The sequence below is a fragment of the Sinocyclocheilus anshuiensis genome, unplaced genomic scaffold (assembly GCF_001515605.1).
Source record: "Sinocyclocheilus anshuiensis isolate Anshui unplaced genomic scaffold, SAMN03320099.WGS_v1.1 scaffold205, whole genome shotgun sequence".
Taxonomy (NCBI): Eukaryota; Metazoa; Chordata; class Actinopteri; order Cypriniformes; family Cyprinidae; genus Sinocyclocheilus; species Sinocyclocheilus anshuiensis.
The window spans coordinates 1,696,529-1,712,037 of NW_015536497.1; the positions used below are offsets into that span (position 1 = coordinate 1,696,529).

General features: G+C 36.8%; 1 protein-coding gene across 3 annotated transcripts in view; it reads right to left on the minus strand.

Annotated features, from left to right (window-relative positions):
• The window catches only part of LOC107687778 (dihydropyrimidinase-related protein 2-like), a 46,420-nt gene that overhangs the window by 19,769 nt on the left and 11,142 nt on the right, over positions 1 to 15,509 (minus strand). For all 3 annotated transcript variants that reach the window (XR_001634164.1, XR_001634167.1, XM_016485239.1), the window contains 10 exons: positions 11,685 to 11,773; positions 11,299 to 11,483; positions 6,661 to 6,825; positions 6,445 to 6,506; positions 4,267 to 4,347; positions 3,834 to 3,902; positions 3,611 to 3,731; positions 3,051 to 3,207; positions 1,490 to 1,631; positions 1,107 to 1,277 (listed from right to left, as the gene is read on the minus strand). Coding sequence is in view for 1 of the 3 variants with exons in the window: in XM_016485239.1 (XP_016340725.1) it covers positions 1,107 to 1,277; positions 1,490 to 1,631; positions 3,051 to 3,207; positions 3,611 to 3,731; positions 3,834 to 3,902; positions 4,267 to 4,347; positions 6,445 to 6,506; positions 6,661 to 6,825; positions 11,299 to 11,483; positions 11,685 to 11,773 (1,242 nt within the window). In the remaining 2 variants the exon portion in view is untranslated. The remainder of the gene's footprint in view (positions 1 to 1,106; positions 1,278 to 1,489; positions 1,632 to 3,050; positions 3,208 to 3,610; positions 3,732 to 3,833; positions 3,903 to 4,266; positions 4,348 to 6,444; positions 6,507 to 6,660; positions 6,826 to 11,298; positions 11,484 to 11,684; positions 11,774 to 15,509) is intronic.

The window sequence follows — 15,509 nt, forward strand, 5'->3', positions numbered from 1 at the left end:
TCTTCAGTGTCACATGATCCTTCAGAAATCATTCTAATATGCTGATTTGCTGCTCAAGAAACATTTATTAGTATTATTATCAGTGTTGAAAACTGTTTTTTTTTCTGCTTAATATTTTTGTGGACACTGTGATACATTCTTTTGTAACAATGTAAAAATCCTTACTGTCACTTTTGATCCAATTAATGCATCCTTGCTTAAAAGTAAAAGTCTCTTTTACAAATTTTTTAGTGATATCACATATTTTCTGTTTTATTCATTGCAAACCCACTTTTCTTGTCTAAAGAATAATTCTTACAGTTTTTAGTAAGGTTTACACTTAAGGGGGAAAAATATTTGCAAATGGGATAAAAACAAGCCCATATATATATATATATATATATATATTTATTTATTTATTTTTTAGTCCAGATATATTTTTAGAAACAAGTGTATTCTATATTATTCATTAGTATTACATTACTTATTGAAATAGATTAAAAATAAATATATTAAACTATGAATTAAATATATGAATAAATTATTAATTCTACTATTAATTATAAATGTAAATAATACCTATAATTTATATACAAATATCTTAATATTTATATTATATTAATACATTATTTACAATATTTATCTTACACACTTTTGCTTCTAAAATAAATCTCGGATGTTTAGATATGAAGTTAAACAAAATCCACCAAACAATAGAACACAAACCGTGAAAGCCAGTGTGTTGTAAGCTCAAGAACACAAATAGAAGACATTACAAAAGATCCTCATGGCGTTGTGCGCACTGTTACGCCTCCAGACCAGAAGGGAGACGTCAATTACCCAGCAGAGCTGAGAATGACATCACTCGCATGAGTAACATACCTACACCCAACATTCGGTCAGAACAACCAGTGTTCACTGGTCACGACTGCAAACTACTTCCACAAGAACACAACTTTACTCAATAATTAACTACACTGAGGGACGTTAATGTGATGGCATGAAAACATAAACACAATCAATAACCTGCACCAGTTAATCATTCACACTAGGACCAGGACCACGTGTTAGGAAAGTAACCAGGGTCCACTGTAAACACACGTGACATTGCTGACAGCAGATCTCACCAGATTGTGGCTCTTCGCTGAGATGATCTTCGTGAGTTCAGGGTCCCACAGAACCAGATCGGCGTCTGAACCCACTGCGATGCGGCCCTTGCGCGGGTACAAGTTGAAGATCTTAGCGGCGTTGGTGCTGGTGACGGCCACAAACTGATTTTCGTCCATTTTTCCAGTTACCTACGAACGAGGGGGACCACAGGGAGAGATGACAGTTTGTCTCGGCTGTGTTTGTGTTGAGTGTGCTTGTCTGCTCAGCTGGGACTATTTAGGCTCACATGACCACTGACTGATTTTGTTTATATGATTGATGGAAGTGTAGATGCTGCACTGTGGTAGCTTGTGATTAAATGTCTTCTCTTATTATTTGCAGACTAGTATTTCTGCCTCACCACACATTTGTCCCAGATGATGGACATCCTTTCCTCAGTGCCATTGGTTCCTTCAGGGATGAGGGTAAAGTCATCTTTACCCACAGCTCTCTGGGCGGTGTTAAAGGTGCAGTGAGCGCTTCCTGTTACCTGCAGATCCCCACTGAAGCATGAAGTGAATGAGGAGACAATTTTCAATTTTTCCACTTAGCGAACCCTTTTTCACAATTGTGTCCTGTTTAAATGAAAACTTTCAGAGCAAACATGGTCCCAAAAAATCCCACTTTTTTAATTCACACTGTTTTTGGTCCTAAAAGTGCTTCAGATTTTATTTTATTTTTTTATTATTTTTTTATTATTATTATTGTTGTTGTTGTTGTTGTAAATAATAATGTGTATTTATTAAAATGATTTAATATTATATTTTGGATATTCCACTGGATATCTGGATATTGTTGTTATTATTATTATTAGTAGTAGAAGTAGAAGTAGTGGTAGTAGTAATATCATAATTATTTGCACTATTAAATTGATAACAATAAAATTAAATACTAAAAAATATTATGATATAATAATTATTAATATAATAAATTATTATTATTATTATTGTTGATGTTGTCGTCTTTCAATTAATACTACTACTACTACTAATAATAATAATAATAAAAATAGTTGTTATCATTAATATTGCTAATAAAAATACATACAAAAATACAATAATTTTATCATTGCTTCACTTTGAATATTATTTTGTAGTTAATTTATTTTGTTATAAAATTATAAATAATCATTACTAATAATTATTAATATAATAAAATTAATATACAATTAATAATATTAGTAATATTTATAATAAATATAATGTATATAATAAATATAATATGTAATAATAATAACGATGATTATGAAAATAATAATAGTTATATTGCTAATGAAAAACAAAAACAAAACAATAATTTCATAAATGTAATCAATAATTCTTCACTTAGAATATAATTTTGTAATATATATTTTGTGTACTCAATTTTATAATTAAAACAATAATTATAATAATTAATATTGCTAGTAAATATACATACTAAAATACAATAATTTTTATCATTATTGCTTCACATGGAATATTATTTTGTAATTAATTTATTTTGTAATAAAATACTATAATAATTATTAATATAATAATATTAATAATATATTATGTATTATAAATATAATGTATATAATAAATATCATATGTAACAATAATAATAATAATTCTTATTATTATTCTATTGCTAATAAAATATAATAATAATAATAATACTTGAGTATTATTGAAGTATTCTTGAGATAAGAAATTAGTATTTCATTACTTAACACATCTTTAAAAGTAAACCATATTACAGACTCCTAAACTTAAAGTCAGCTCTTCAGTTCACTTTAAATTTGTCCGAGGTAATATGGAACTTGCATTTTTTAACAACTCTCATGCCACAAAAATAAACCAGTTTCACTTCTCATGGTACGCTTATTACAGGGCTCCACCACTGAAACGAATTAAATTAGTAATGCATACTACTAATAAACAGACTTTGAGTGCTCTTACCATGACAGCAGTGAGTTGAGATAGTCTGGTGTTGTGGGATCCGGGCTCAAGGGTGGGGACGTGACATAGGTGGCAGCCTTGGCCCAGTTCTTGCTCCAATAGTGCGAGCCGTCCGTGCCAAGACTGGCTGTGATTGGCTCTCCATACACAACGGTGCCTAAATGGTTCAAAGATACCAAATTAGGAATAGGCATATATAATTTCACTGTAATTCCCTCGCCGTTATTCTGGAGCCCGACCACCATGATGTCATTTCTTGCTGTCTAGCCAAGAACAGCTGAGTCATAGATGCTGTCTTATTATTTTTTGCAGGACTACAGTGCGTCCATTCTCATAAAACCTGCCTTGCTTGTTCAGACTTAATAATAATACCTCATTTTAATGGCACGGAGGGAGTGGAGTTAGATCAAACCGCCTCAGAATGTTCTTCCATGTTAGTAAATCAACCTTGAATGTTTCCACTAGGTTTGGATCCATTCCAGACTTGATTGATTAAACAAAAGGCAGGCCTTTCCTAGAGTCACCATATTGAAAATAGAGTTCTCCATTTTGGCCCTCACCTTTCTTCCTGGCCTGGGCAATGACATCAGCAGCACTCTTGCTCATCACCTTGGTGATGTAAAGAGGGCAGTTGGTCTGATTGGCCACTGTTACGGAGCGGTTCACTGCCTCCGCCTCCAACTAAATGATCAATAAAACCAATTCAGTACAAATGTTTTCTTCAACAGAACTTTGGAAACATGGGAAAATAGACGTCTTTTCCCAGAATTCACTGCCATTCACCTCTTCTGGTCGACTGAGGACATGACCCTCTGGTCCAGTGATACCCAACTCCAAAATCCTGCGCTGCTCCTGTTGAAAGAAAGACAGAAAACGAGCAGGATGGGAAGATAAGAGTAGCATGAGATGGCTGAATCCGTAAATCATGATGTCATAGTCCCAATATACTGTCTATATTAAAAATGTCTTCATTACAAAGAGTTTGCTTATCTTGATCATGATAAATACACATAGCCGCGAGCCAAAAGTCATCTGCAATTAATTATATCAAGCTCATGTAGGAATATTTGCTTTGGATTTGCTTGCCAGTATAAAGTCTAAGCGTTCATTGTGGAGCATATGTTTTGATTTAACATCTCCAAACAGTTTATTGTTGATAGTAACTCTGAGTAATGGAGCTCAGTGCTGGACTGTGTAGCCCCTCTGAAGATCTCACCTCGACTATGATGTCTCCGTTCTCAGCGTGGACCTGAGCAATGGCCCCGAGGTCCCGGATGACACTGAACACTTCGTAGATCTGCACACAAACACACATTCGAAGTCACACAAAGGCTGACAATTAGAAAGGAATGGCAAATGACGAAGCATGCTTAAAACAGATGTAACGGTCATCGGCAGACTATTCAAGCATCATCTGTTTATACATTGCCAAGGGACTCTTTTTAGATTTCCTTTATTTTCTTTTTTTCTTCTCACAATTGTCATTAGGAATTATAACATAAACACCCAACCCCCCAAAACTTGGTACTGTGCCACCTAAAAGTGGTACCATGGTACTGTGATGGTAACAGATGGCAGAATGTTTTGTAATTTTAAAATTCATTTTGATTGCTGAATTCCATGTTATAAAATGGATAGTTCCGGTCCTTCTGATTGGTTGAGCTGCGTTCGAAGCTGTTGTAAATTACTCTACAAACATACACCTTTTGTTTACGTCTGTGTGTTATTCGGCAACTACTTTGTTGCAACCACAACCATTTCTGAGAAACTACATTGTTTGGTGGAAGAATAATGTTTTTATTAATATCATTACACTTTATTTGCTGTTATATTTTGTGAAACCTTACTACGTATATGGAATAACTGTTTTATTATTCCGTTTAACTCCGCTTTGCGTCGTGCCTAACAACGCCCCTTAGCTGTTATAAATTCACTGTAAAACATGGCTTCACGGGGCTTATTGCTTTATTTGACCGATCAGAATCAAAGAATTATCTGGGAGAATGAATAAAATAAATAAATAAATATTTTTGCTTGTTTGTTTGTAAATGCATAGTTATAGGGCTGCACGATTAATCGAATGCGATTGTCATGCGCATTTTGTTAGTAAAGCCGGTTCTGTAATCAGCAGTAAATCATCATCACGTGCTTTCAGATGTAGCAGCATTTACTACACAGAGCCGTAGTTCACTGACATGCTACGCAAAAAAATCGCAGACGATTTTATTGCGCGATTATGAAATCGAAGAAATCGTTCGCTCCATCTGAAAGCATGTGAAAATACCACATTTAATAACTTTTACTCCAAACTCACTTCATAACGTCAGTCAAGTGTTTGAAATAAATCCTTCCGTGCTTCTCTGAAAGATACGCATGACAATCGCAGCTTCTGTCTAATCGCGATTTCGATTCCGTTTCGATTTATCGTGCAGCCCTACATAGTTAGGCAAAGTCACAGTTTTTGTAAATGAATAGTCAGGATTTCTTTCCAGAGGAAATGTCACATTAAACTTAGTCTCAGCCTCAGACGTCACTGAGGAACACTACAGGAGTTTCGAAGTCGTCATCTGATTGGTTGAATTATACAGGATTTCTGGGAGACGTGTGTGTCGCGTTCTATAACGTTCCACCTGGAAACAAAGATGCCGTAACGGCAAACCACCTCATGAAAGAAGAAAGCAGTCGTGTTTACAACTGTGACGACGAGCGCTTATCAGGATCAGCTAAACGCTGGATTTTCAAAAGTATGTGAAATATTTAAAGTTAGCGGCACAGAATCTTTAAAATACGGTCGAGAGTTTTACACTCTGGTCTGTTATTGTGGCTGGCGACATTTCCACGCCCCGAAATGTGACGCTGAAATGAAACGAACTGTGATTTTGTTGTCTGACATGTCGGTCAAACGGCCTCATGGGCGGGCTTTGGCCAATGAAAGCTGCCATGGATTCCAGACCTTCAGCCGTCAGTCTGAAGGTCTGGCTATGCGAGACTACATTAAACTGCAAACTCATAAGTAAATAAGTAAATAAATAAATAAATGTACTTAAAAATACCATGGTACATGTCTAAAGCCATGATACTTTTTGTAAGTGCATAGGCAGACAAAGTCACATTAAACTGCAAAATAAAACACTATATAAAATAAATATTTATAAAATATATTTATTTTTACATAAATATATAAAATAATATATAAAGATATAAAATATATTTTAGGACCATTCAAAAATTTTGCATTATTGGTCCAAAAAACAGGCTTAATTTTCATTGTTTTTATTTCTCTCTTTTGATTTTATGGTTAAATATGACCACGGTGTGTTTTTGACAGGTTTCATGAGACTGATTGTAAGATTCAAGTAGGTGCTGTAGGTACATCGCATGGAGGAAGCCATACCTGGGAATCAGTGAGCTGGAAAACATCTTTGTAAGCCAGGTAGACGAGGAAAGAGTTAACGCCTGCACACAAAGACAGGGGATGAAATTACAGAGGGAAATTAAGGAGTCCGTGAGACATTAGTGAAACAGCGCAGCAGCAGAATTCCTGAGCGATGCAGTATTCACTAACTCTGCTGGGTTTGTACAGCAGATACAGATGTTGACAGCGGTTTACCGTGATCTTTGACGAGCGCCTCCATCTCCTCTAGAACACCCTTGTGCCATTCAGTGATGTCCACATGAAGAGAATAATCACAGCATGCTTTGCTATCCGCCCATTCCCGCCACTGATTGAAGGCCGAGATCAGAGTCATCCCGGGTTCAGGAACCACATGATCAACTGTTCACACACACACACACACACACACAAATGAAGTGGTTAGGCAGATATTAAACAACTCCTACATATTAATAAGTACTTCAAATCAGTTGATAATGCTGCTCTGAAATGAGGACAATGAAGATGTTAAAACAGTCTCTTGTGTTATTTTAAGCACACTGTCTCCATCCTGTCTGCACTGAGGTCAGACACTTTCAATGACGGCTGCATCATAAAGAATACAGGTGCCTCAGCAAAACATTACAGCTTTCATAACACTTAGGAAAAGGTAGCATAGTTCTTGAAAAGCAACTCTAACCATAGTTTAAAGGGATAGTTTACCCAAAGATGAAAATTTGTAACCAAACAGTTGATGGTAGCCATTGACATCCATACTGTATTATGGAATAAAATACTACCGAAATCAATGGCTACTAGCTACTGTTTGGTTACCAACATTCTTCAAAATATCTTATTTTGTGTTCAACAGAAGAAAGAAAACATAAGTTTGGAACAACATGAGGTTAAATAATGACAGCTTTTTCATTTTTGGATCAACCATCCGTTTAACTGTGTTATCTATATTAAGACTACAAGCAAATGGGAGAAACTGTAAGTTTTGTTTGATAGACCATTGCTAGATGGTTGCTGTGGTATTGTCGTGGTTGCTAGGGTGTTTCTAGGTGGTTTCTATGGCATTTTGGGTGGTTGCTATGGAATTGCTTACTGGCCCAAGTCTCTATGATTATCTGGTCCCTAGATATTAGCGGTTACTAAGTGTTATGAGTAGTGTTTATTGCATTACTATGCATTTGCTCAGGTGTTGTGGGTAGTTGCCAGGCTGTTGCTAGGTGTTTGCTATGGCATTTTGGGTGGTTGCTAGGGCATTGCTTACTGGCCCAAGTCTCTAGGTGCGTCTCAATCAGCTCCCTTGTTCAGTAGTAAGGGCACTGATCAGGGATTCGGCCATTTCAAAGGGCTGTCTCAATCGCGAAATCCTTCCAGTGCACTGGAATGTTCGCTCCCTGAAAAATCCCACAATGCACCGCAAAACCTAGGGAGCATCGGCGCTCATATGCTCCCGTACCGGAAATAACATCACGTTTCTGAAGCGTGAAACATAAACCACACGAGTCAACGAGATAAATAAAATGACACGCAATAGAAGATTTGAAAAGATGGACCGTTTTTTAGTATATTTCAACATAAACACACATCGCTAGACAGGTAATGAACACATCTAATTAACATTTATAATTAATATTCGACTGAAATGTTGTAAGAACATGTAACAGAACGATGTGTTTAAAGAGAATAAAAAATAATATCAAAAAGAGATCGTCCTGTCTGTTGTTTATTAATTAATGCGGTGACGTTCTACAATGTTGTCCGTTGGCGCTGTACATAGTCATGTCACTGGAATTCGAGTGATCACTGTCCCAACGTGCAGTGAGTCAGGGAACTTACCAGTGACCGAATTCGTGTACACGATATGCTGATTCACGAGCTCGGGAGCTAGGGAGCTGATTGAGACGCACCCTATGTCTGTAAAGGCGAATATTTTTTGTGTGTTTGAAGAGCGGAGAAGAGTCTAAGCTTTTGCCGTCTAGTTGTAGCCAATAGGCCTTTACTTGTGTACGTTTTAAATATAGCGCTTCATCGTTTATATCATGATATTTTGGCCAAGTGTATTAAACGACAAGAAAAACTAAGCACCAATATAGCTACAATAAAAGTTATAACCTGCAAGTTGATGAAAGCGTTTAATGCGATGCACTCAGATACAGCCGTTCTAATGACAGACAAAACAGATCTCCGTCATTCGTTGGTCAAAAACCAACTCCATTTGATCTTGATTTTCATAAAATGTTAAGTGTCTGATAAAGCCACAATACCAACTCTGACGACGCAATGCTTAATTGCTTAATTATTGAAAAAAAAGTTTTCCCTTTCTATCTTTGTTTTTTTCCCCCTATATTTCAGTTCTTAGTGGTGTGCCATGGGTTTTTTTATTGATCAAAACTGTACCACACAGAAGGCTCCAAAGCAAAAATCTGATGATCGAATGCACCTGTCACCTATTTATACCCGTGTGCACGGGGAGTTGCTCAGCATGCAAAATCCACTAGCCTTGGCGTTTTCAGAGAGGATTCGGGCTCCCAAGTAAGACCCCCCCCCCCCCACTGTATTATGGAATAAAATACTACCGAAATCAATGGCTACTAGCTACTGTTTGGTTACCAACATTCTTCAAAATATCTTATTTTGTGTTCAACAGAAGAAAGAAAACATAAGTTTGGAACAACATGAGGTTAAATAATGACAGCTTTTTCATTTTTGGATCAACCATCCGTTTAACTGTGTTATCTATATTAAGACTACAAGCAAATGGGAGAAACTGTAAGTTTTGTTTGATAGACCATTGCTAGATGGTTGCTGTGGTATTGTCGTGGTTGCTAGGGTGTTTCTAGGTGGTTTCTATGGCATTTTGGGTGGTTGCTATGGAATTGCTTACTGGCCCAAGTCTCTATGATTATCTGGTCCCTAGATATTAGCGGTTACTAAGTGTTATGAGTAGTGTTTATTGCATTACTATGCATTTGCTCAGGTGTTGTGGGTAGTTGCCAGGCTGTTGCTAGGTGTTTGCTATGGCATTTTGGGTGGTTGCTAGGGCATTGCTTACTGGCCCAAGTCTCTAGGTGCGTCTCAATCAGCTCCCTTGTTCAGTAGTAAGGGCACTGATCAGGGATTCGGCCATTTCAAAGGGCTGTCTCAATCGCGAAATCCTTCCAGTGCACTGGAATGTTCGCTCCCTGAAAAATCCCACAATGCACCGCAAAACCTAGGGAGCATCGGCGCTCATATGCTCCCGTACCGGAAATAACATCACGTTTCTGAAGCGTGAAACATAAACCACACGAGTCAACGAGATAAATAAAATGACACGCAATAGAAGATTTGAAAAGATGGACCGTTTTTTAGTATATTTCAACATAAACACATCGCTAGACAGGTAATGAACACATCTATTTATCATTTATAATTAATATTCGGCTGAAATGTTGTAGGAACATGTAACAGAACGATGTTTTTAAAGAGAATAAAAAAATAATATAAAAATTTGATTGGTCCTGCCTGTTGTTTATTAATTCCAATGATGACGTTCTACTATGTTGTCCGTTGACGTTGTATGTAATCATGTCACTGGAATTCGAGTGATCACTGTCCCAAAGTGCAGGGAGTCAGGGAACTTACCAGTGACCAATTTCGTGTACACGATCTACTGATTCACGAGCTCGGGAGCTAGGGAGCTGATTGAGACGCACCCTCTATGATATTCTGGTCCCTAGATTTTAGCAGTTGCTTAGTGTTTTGAGTAGTGTTTAAGAATTACTAAGCGTTTGTATGGGTGTTGTGAGTAGTTGCTAAGTGGTTGCTATGGCATTGTGGATGGTTGTCAGGGTGTTGCTAGGGCATTACTAGATGATTGCTATGGTTTTGTGGGTAGCTACAAGGGCATTTACTAGTCTTCATGATAAACACCAAAGCTTTTGAAAGGGTGTTGTGGGTGGTTGCCCAGGGTGTTGCTAGGACATTTTGGGTGGTTGCTAAAACATTGCTAGGGTGTTGTTATGGTATTTTGGGTCGTTGCCAGGGTGTTGCTAAGTGATTGCTATGGTGTTGTGGTGGTTGCTAGAGCATTGCTAGGTAATTGCTATAGTGGTGTGGGTGGTTGCTGTTGCATTCTTGGTGGTTGCAAGGGAGTTGCTAAGGCATTATTAGATTGTTGCTATAGTGTTGTGGGTAGTTGTTAGGGCATTTACTAGGTGGTTGCTATACCATTGTCGCAGTTGGTATGGTCTTGTGGGTGGTTGCTAAGACATTGCTTACTGGCTCAAGTCTCTGTGATTGTCTAGTCCCTAGATATTAGTGGTTGCTAAGCTGTACCCAGTAGCGTTTAACACATTATTATGTGTTTGCCCAGGTACCGTGGGTGGTTGCTAGAACATTGCTAGGTGGTTGCTATTGTGGTGTGGGTGGTTGCTATAGCATAGTTGATGGCTGCCAGGGTGTTGCTAGGGCATTATTAGATGGTTACTATGGTGTTGTAGGTAGTTGCAAGGGCATTTGCTAGGTGGTTGCTGTTCTGAGTAGTGTTTTACTATGTGTTTTCCAGGTGCTGTGGGTGATTGCTAGGGTGTTGCTAAGAAGTTGCTATGGTGTTGTTAGTGGTTGATAGAGCACTGTTAGGTGGTTGTGTGGCATTGTTGGTGGCTGCCAGGGGGTTGCTATGGCATTTGCTATGTGGTTGCTATGGCACTGTGGATGATTGCTAGGGCATTACTAGATGGTTGCTACAGTGTTGTGGGTAGTTGCTAGGACATTTCTATGTGGTTGCTATGGCATTGCTAAGTTGCTGCTATGATGTTCTGGGCAGCTGATATGCTAATCTTGGATTCAAACTCGTCACACTAAGGACAGTTGGACACATACTGATCATGGTGGTTCCTCCAGCCAGCGCAGCACGGGTGCCTTGATAGAAATCATCCGCAGCAGTCATGCCCCTGTCAGGCATCTGGAAGCGCGTGTGCACATCAATGCCACCCGGCATCACCATACGCCCATGAGCATCGATGGTTTTCACCCCGCCAGGCACTATCAGATTCTCTCCAATCTGCCTGTAAGTAAGAGTGATGTATGAAAATGCAATATGAGTTATACAATATGAGCAATCTTAATTTAATTTCAAGGGCCAAATTCCAAAGGCTATTTCATTATCTCTTTATGTGTCATATGATATAAGGGCATATTATGCACACATTAACCTTATAACCTCAGACTACTAAAGGAGCAGTTCACCTAATATATTTTACACTCACTTGATCAGGCCATCTTCCATATAGATGTCGGCACAGAACGACTGATCATCATTCACAATCTTCGCCCCTTTAATCAAGAGACGGTCACTCTGTAACGACAGATAAATGTCGCTTTAGTATTCTATTGCAGTGCAAGTGCAAATTGTCTGTTCACCTTGGGACAGCACTAAAGAACACTACTGCAAGGTGAAGATGGTTTTTGAAGCTGTGACTAAATATAGACTCAATGTAAATATAGACTCAAGTAAAATACAAATTTATCCAGGAGCCAGTTAATCAGAGCTTGTAAGGCAGTACTATAGCGTCACACACATTCTTTATAAGAAGCATCAGCGAATTCTGTGGTCTTTACAATTATAAACACATGTTCACCATGGAACACTTATCTGTCACTGCACTACAACGTGCTCAGTTGAACCTGGAAGACTGGTTCACCCTTACAATCTGAGCTGATTGCTATTTCTAGTCTAATGTGTACTGCATTAGTAAAGGGGATTTTGATACATCTCAATTACTCAAATCTTTTAAAGCTGTTCAACAAAATGATTAATTCTGATTAATTTACTGATTCATTCAGTGAGCATTTCTATAGGTTACCTTATGCTGCAACAAGAGAATCTTTTGTGTTATGAGTGAGTTACTGAATCATGCACTCAACTAATTTGATAAAAACACAAGGCCTTTCACCCAAGAAGTCTTATTAATGTATGCACATTTACAAATCTACTAAGGTTTACTAAATAATTGTGTATGGTAATTTTTGACAAATTTATACACATTCAAAAATTCTTCTGTCACCTTTATCTCGTTTTGAACAAGACTGACTCGCATGCTGAACTGAACAAACTACATGCAGATACTCATTTTCAGTGTATTAACTGTTTAGTTCGTTCACAAACGGAATGTTACAGTTCATTCATAAGTCTTGGTCTAATTAAAAACACTGACTCATTCAGTGAAGGGGGCATGTTCGTTCAGTAGGTTCAACCAATAAAATTATCCTTCACAGCCCACACAAGAATCCTATTGGTTTTACTATAGTCAGTCTTTGAAGACAGGAAAGCAATCACAATTCAGTGAATTAAAAATATGAGACCGTACAAGGAAGTGAACAAGAATGAATCGCTACTTATGTTCTTATTATCTAAATACAGACAATAGTTTTATTGTAAATATATATTTATTCATTTATTTACAAAATAAAATATATTCTATTGAATAAATATTGATTTATATATTTGCTTTAAGTGTTTATTTAATACAGAAAGACGATAAATATTTAAAATAAAATTTTCATCTTTCTGTAGTAATTCAATAAATAATTACTTAATAAATAATAAACATTAATAAATAAATCATATTTAATACACAAATACTGAAGCAAACATTGCATATAAACACTGAAGCAAATAACTATTTAAAAACTATTTATTTAAACTAATGCATTTATTTGTGGGGGGGTTTTTTACAGTAGGTTTGATTCTGAAAAACCTAGAAACTGTAAACAAGAATGTAAGTTATTAAGTAAGTAAGTTATTAATAAGCAATTATGTAACAATACTAGTAAGTGGTTCATGTGAAAATAAGTTAATTTAACTGGTAATTAATGAATAAATATTTAATTACTCACATTACTTAATCAATTATTTAATTGCTACAGAAATATGATGAATATTTATAATAAAACTTTCATCTTTGTGTAGTAAATAATTGTAATGAATAAGTAATGAGTAATGAATGAATGAATGAATAAGTAAATAAATACATTTTTGAAATATTAAATTATCATCTGTATATAGAATTTTAAAAAATCTGATTCATTCAGTGAAGGGAGTGTTTGTTCAATAAGCTTGTTCAACATGCTATTGATTTGTGCTATTTACACATTTTGGAGGCAGGAAAGCAGTCTCATGCTTCAGTGAGTAAAATATACGACAGTACAATAAAGTGAACAAGAACAAATTGTTAATTAAAAAAAAAAAAAATTCAGTTTTTCCTGAATTAGCTGCATACTTAATACATTTTCCAAGCATTGAGTGAATAAGACGAAAATAGTATGTTTTTATCTTTCCCTACAGCATCATGCCTCCCTACAGTATGAAGGTTAAAGTTGGCTAGACACCCCGGTATAGCCACCCAGGAATCTCTCTACATTCAGGGCCCCAGAAGAACAGCCATTTTTCTGAAAGGGGAAAGGTGGAACAATTCCAGTCACAAGGCTCTCTGCACCGCAAGGGGACAATGGCGGCTCTGTCTGCGTTTATGCCTCTTTGCGTGCTTGTTGGCAGCCCAGCAATATGAGGCCCTGGGTGGCTTCCCAAGCCCAGCTCTGATTCACTTAGCGATGAAAGAAATGACTCCAGTGACCTGACATCTCCTACTACACATCCCACAACATTATTAACAAGAAAACAACACCAGATACGGTTTTACTGAAACCAAATGGTGCTTCATTAGCTTTCATATACCTTTAGTCAGTTTAATTTATAGACAAACCAATACCAGCTTCTACAGAAGAAGAATGCCTTCTACTTTTTATTTCCAGATTTTTGCCGAGGGGCTTCTGGGACCTTGCAAGTGGCTTTGGCGGTCAGCCACACTCAACAGCTGCTTCATAACATGCATTACATAACCCAGACAATCACTGCCATCCATTTCCTCAGTCTCCGTACACAAACTGACCAATCAGAGCCATCGACATTGGGCTAAAGTATTATGACATCATCAAAAAGGTTGCAAGGTTAATTAGAGGAAGTCTGAAAAAACTGTGGACTCTATGAACTGAACTAGTGCTTGTTTTGGACCTTTTCCAGAGAGAAAGTGCTGGATACTTAGTGCATGAGAACACTGACAGGAAGTCTTCAGGTCAGCGTGTTTATTTTACTGGTTGCCATAAATGATAATGGAAGTTTAAACCGACACGGTGAAATAACACTTTAATGTCCATGTACATCAAAAGTATTGTATGAACCATAAAGGACGTCACATTTGAGACCTGAAGAAATATGTTGATGTTATGTGCTGATTTGCACTAAATAATAATCCAGATCGACTGACTTCCAGTCTTTGGGTTTAACTGCTTGCAATTCCACCCTTCAATTGTTTAGAATCAGATTTAGTTGAGCCAGATTCTAGCTGTCAGGTTGATCCGTATATGATCCTCTTAAAGGAAAACTGAATATGTGGCTTGTCTGTTTGCGTGCTTGGTGCCTTTTTCCCCTTTGAGGCGCAAACATAGCCGTTTGGTAAGTCGTTATGAATGGAAATCCTGTATGTTATTTGGCGGGTAAGAAAACATGGTCCTGGCAGACTGCTTGGTACGAGTCAGAGAGGATATTGTGCTTTGTGCTGGGGGTGAACACGAGGTACAACAGCAGGTCAGCAGTGGTTTCTGGGACAGATCACTGGGTTGCACTGGAGCTGCTGCGGTTGCCATGGTAACTGTGCTGAGGAGGGGTTTTATTGGAATCACAGCATTTTACGCCGTCACATTCAAAAACGACAAAAAACATCGAAAAGTAAGATGTAGTTTTATTTTTAATAAATATTTAATTCCTTATAAATTTTTGATTATTTAAGAATTTATTTGTTTGTTTTTTTATACATTTCTTACATTTCTACATTAAATAAAGATGACATTTTATTTGATTTTTATATTTTTATTTTTTTATTTTTTATTTTATTAATATTTATTTATTTACTTTACTAATGTAATTTACCACAAAAGATGATATTTTAAAACTTTGATATTTCTATAGTAATTAAATAATTAAGTAACACACACACACATATATATATATATATATATATACATACATACATACA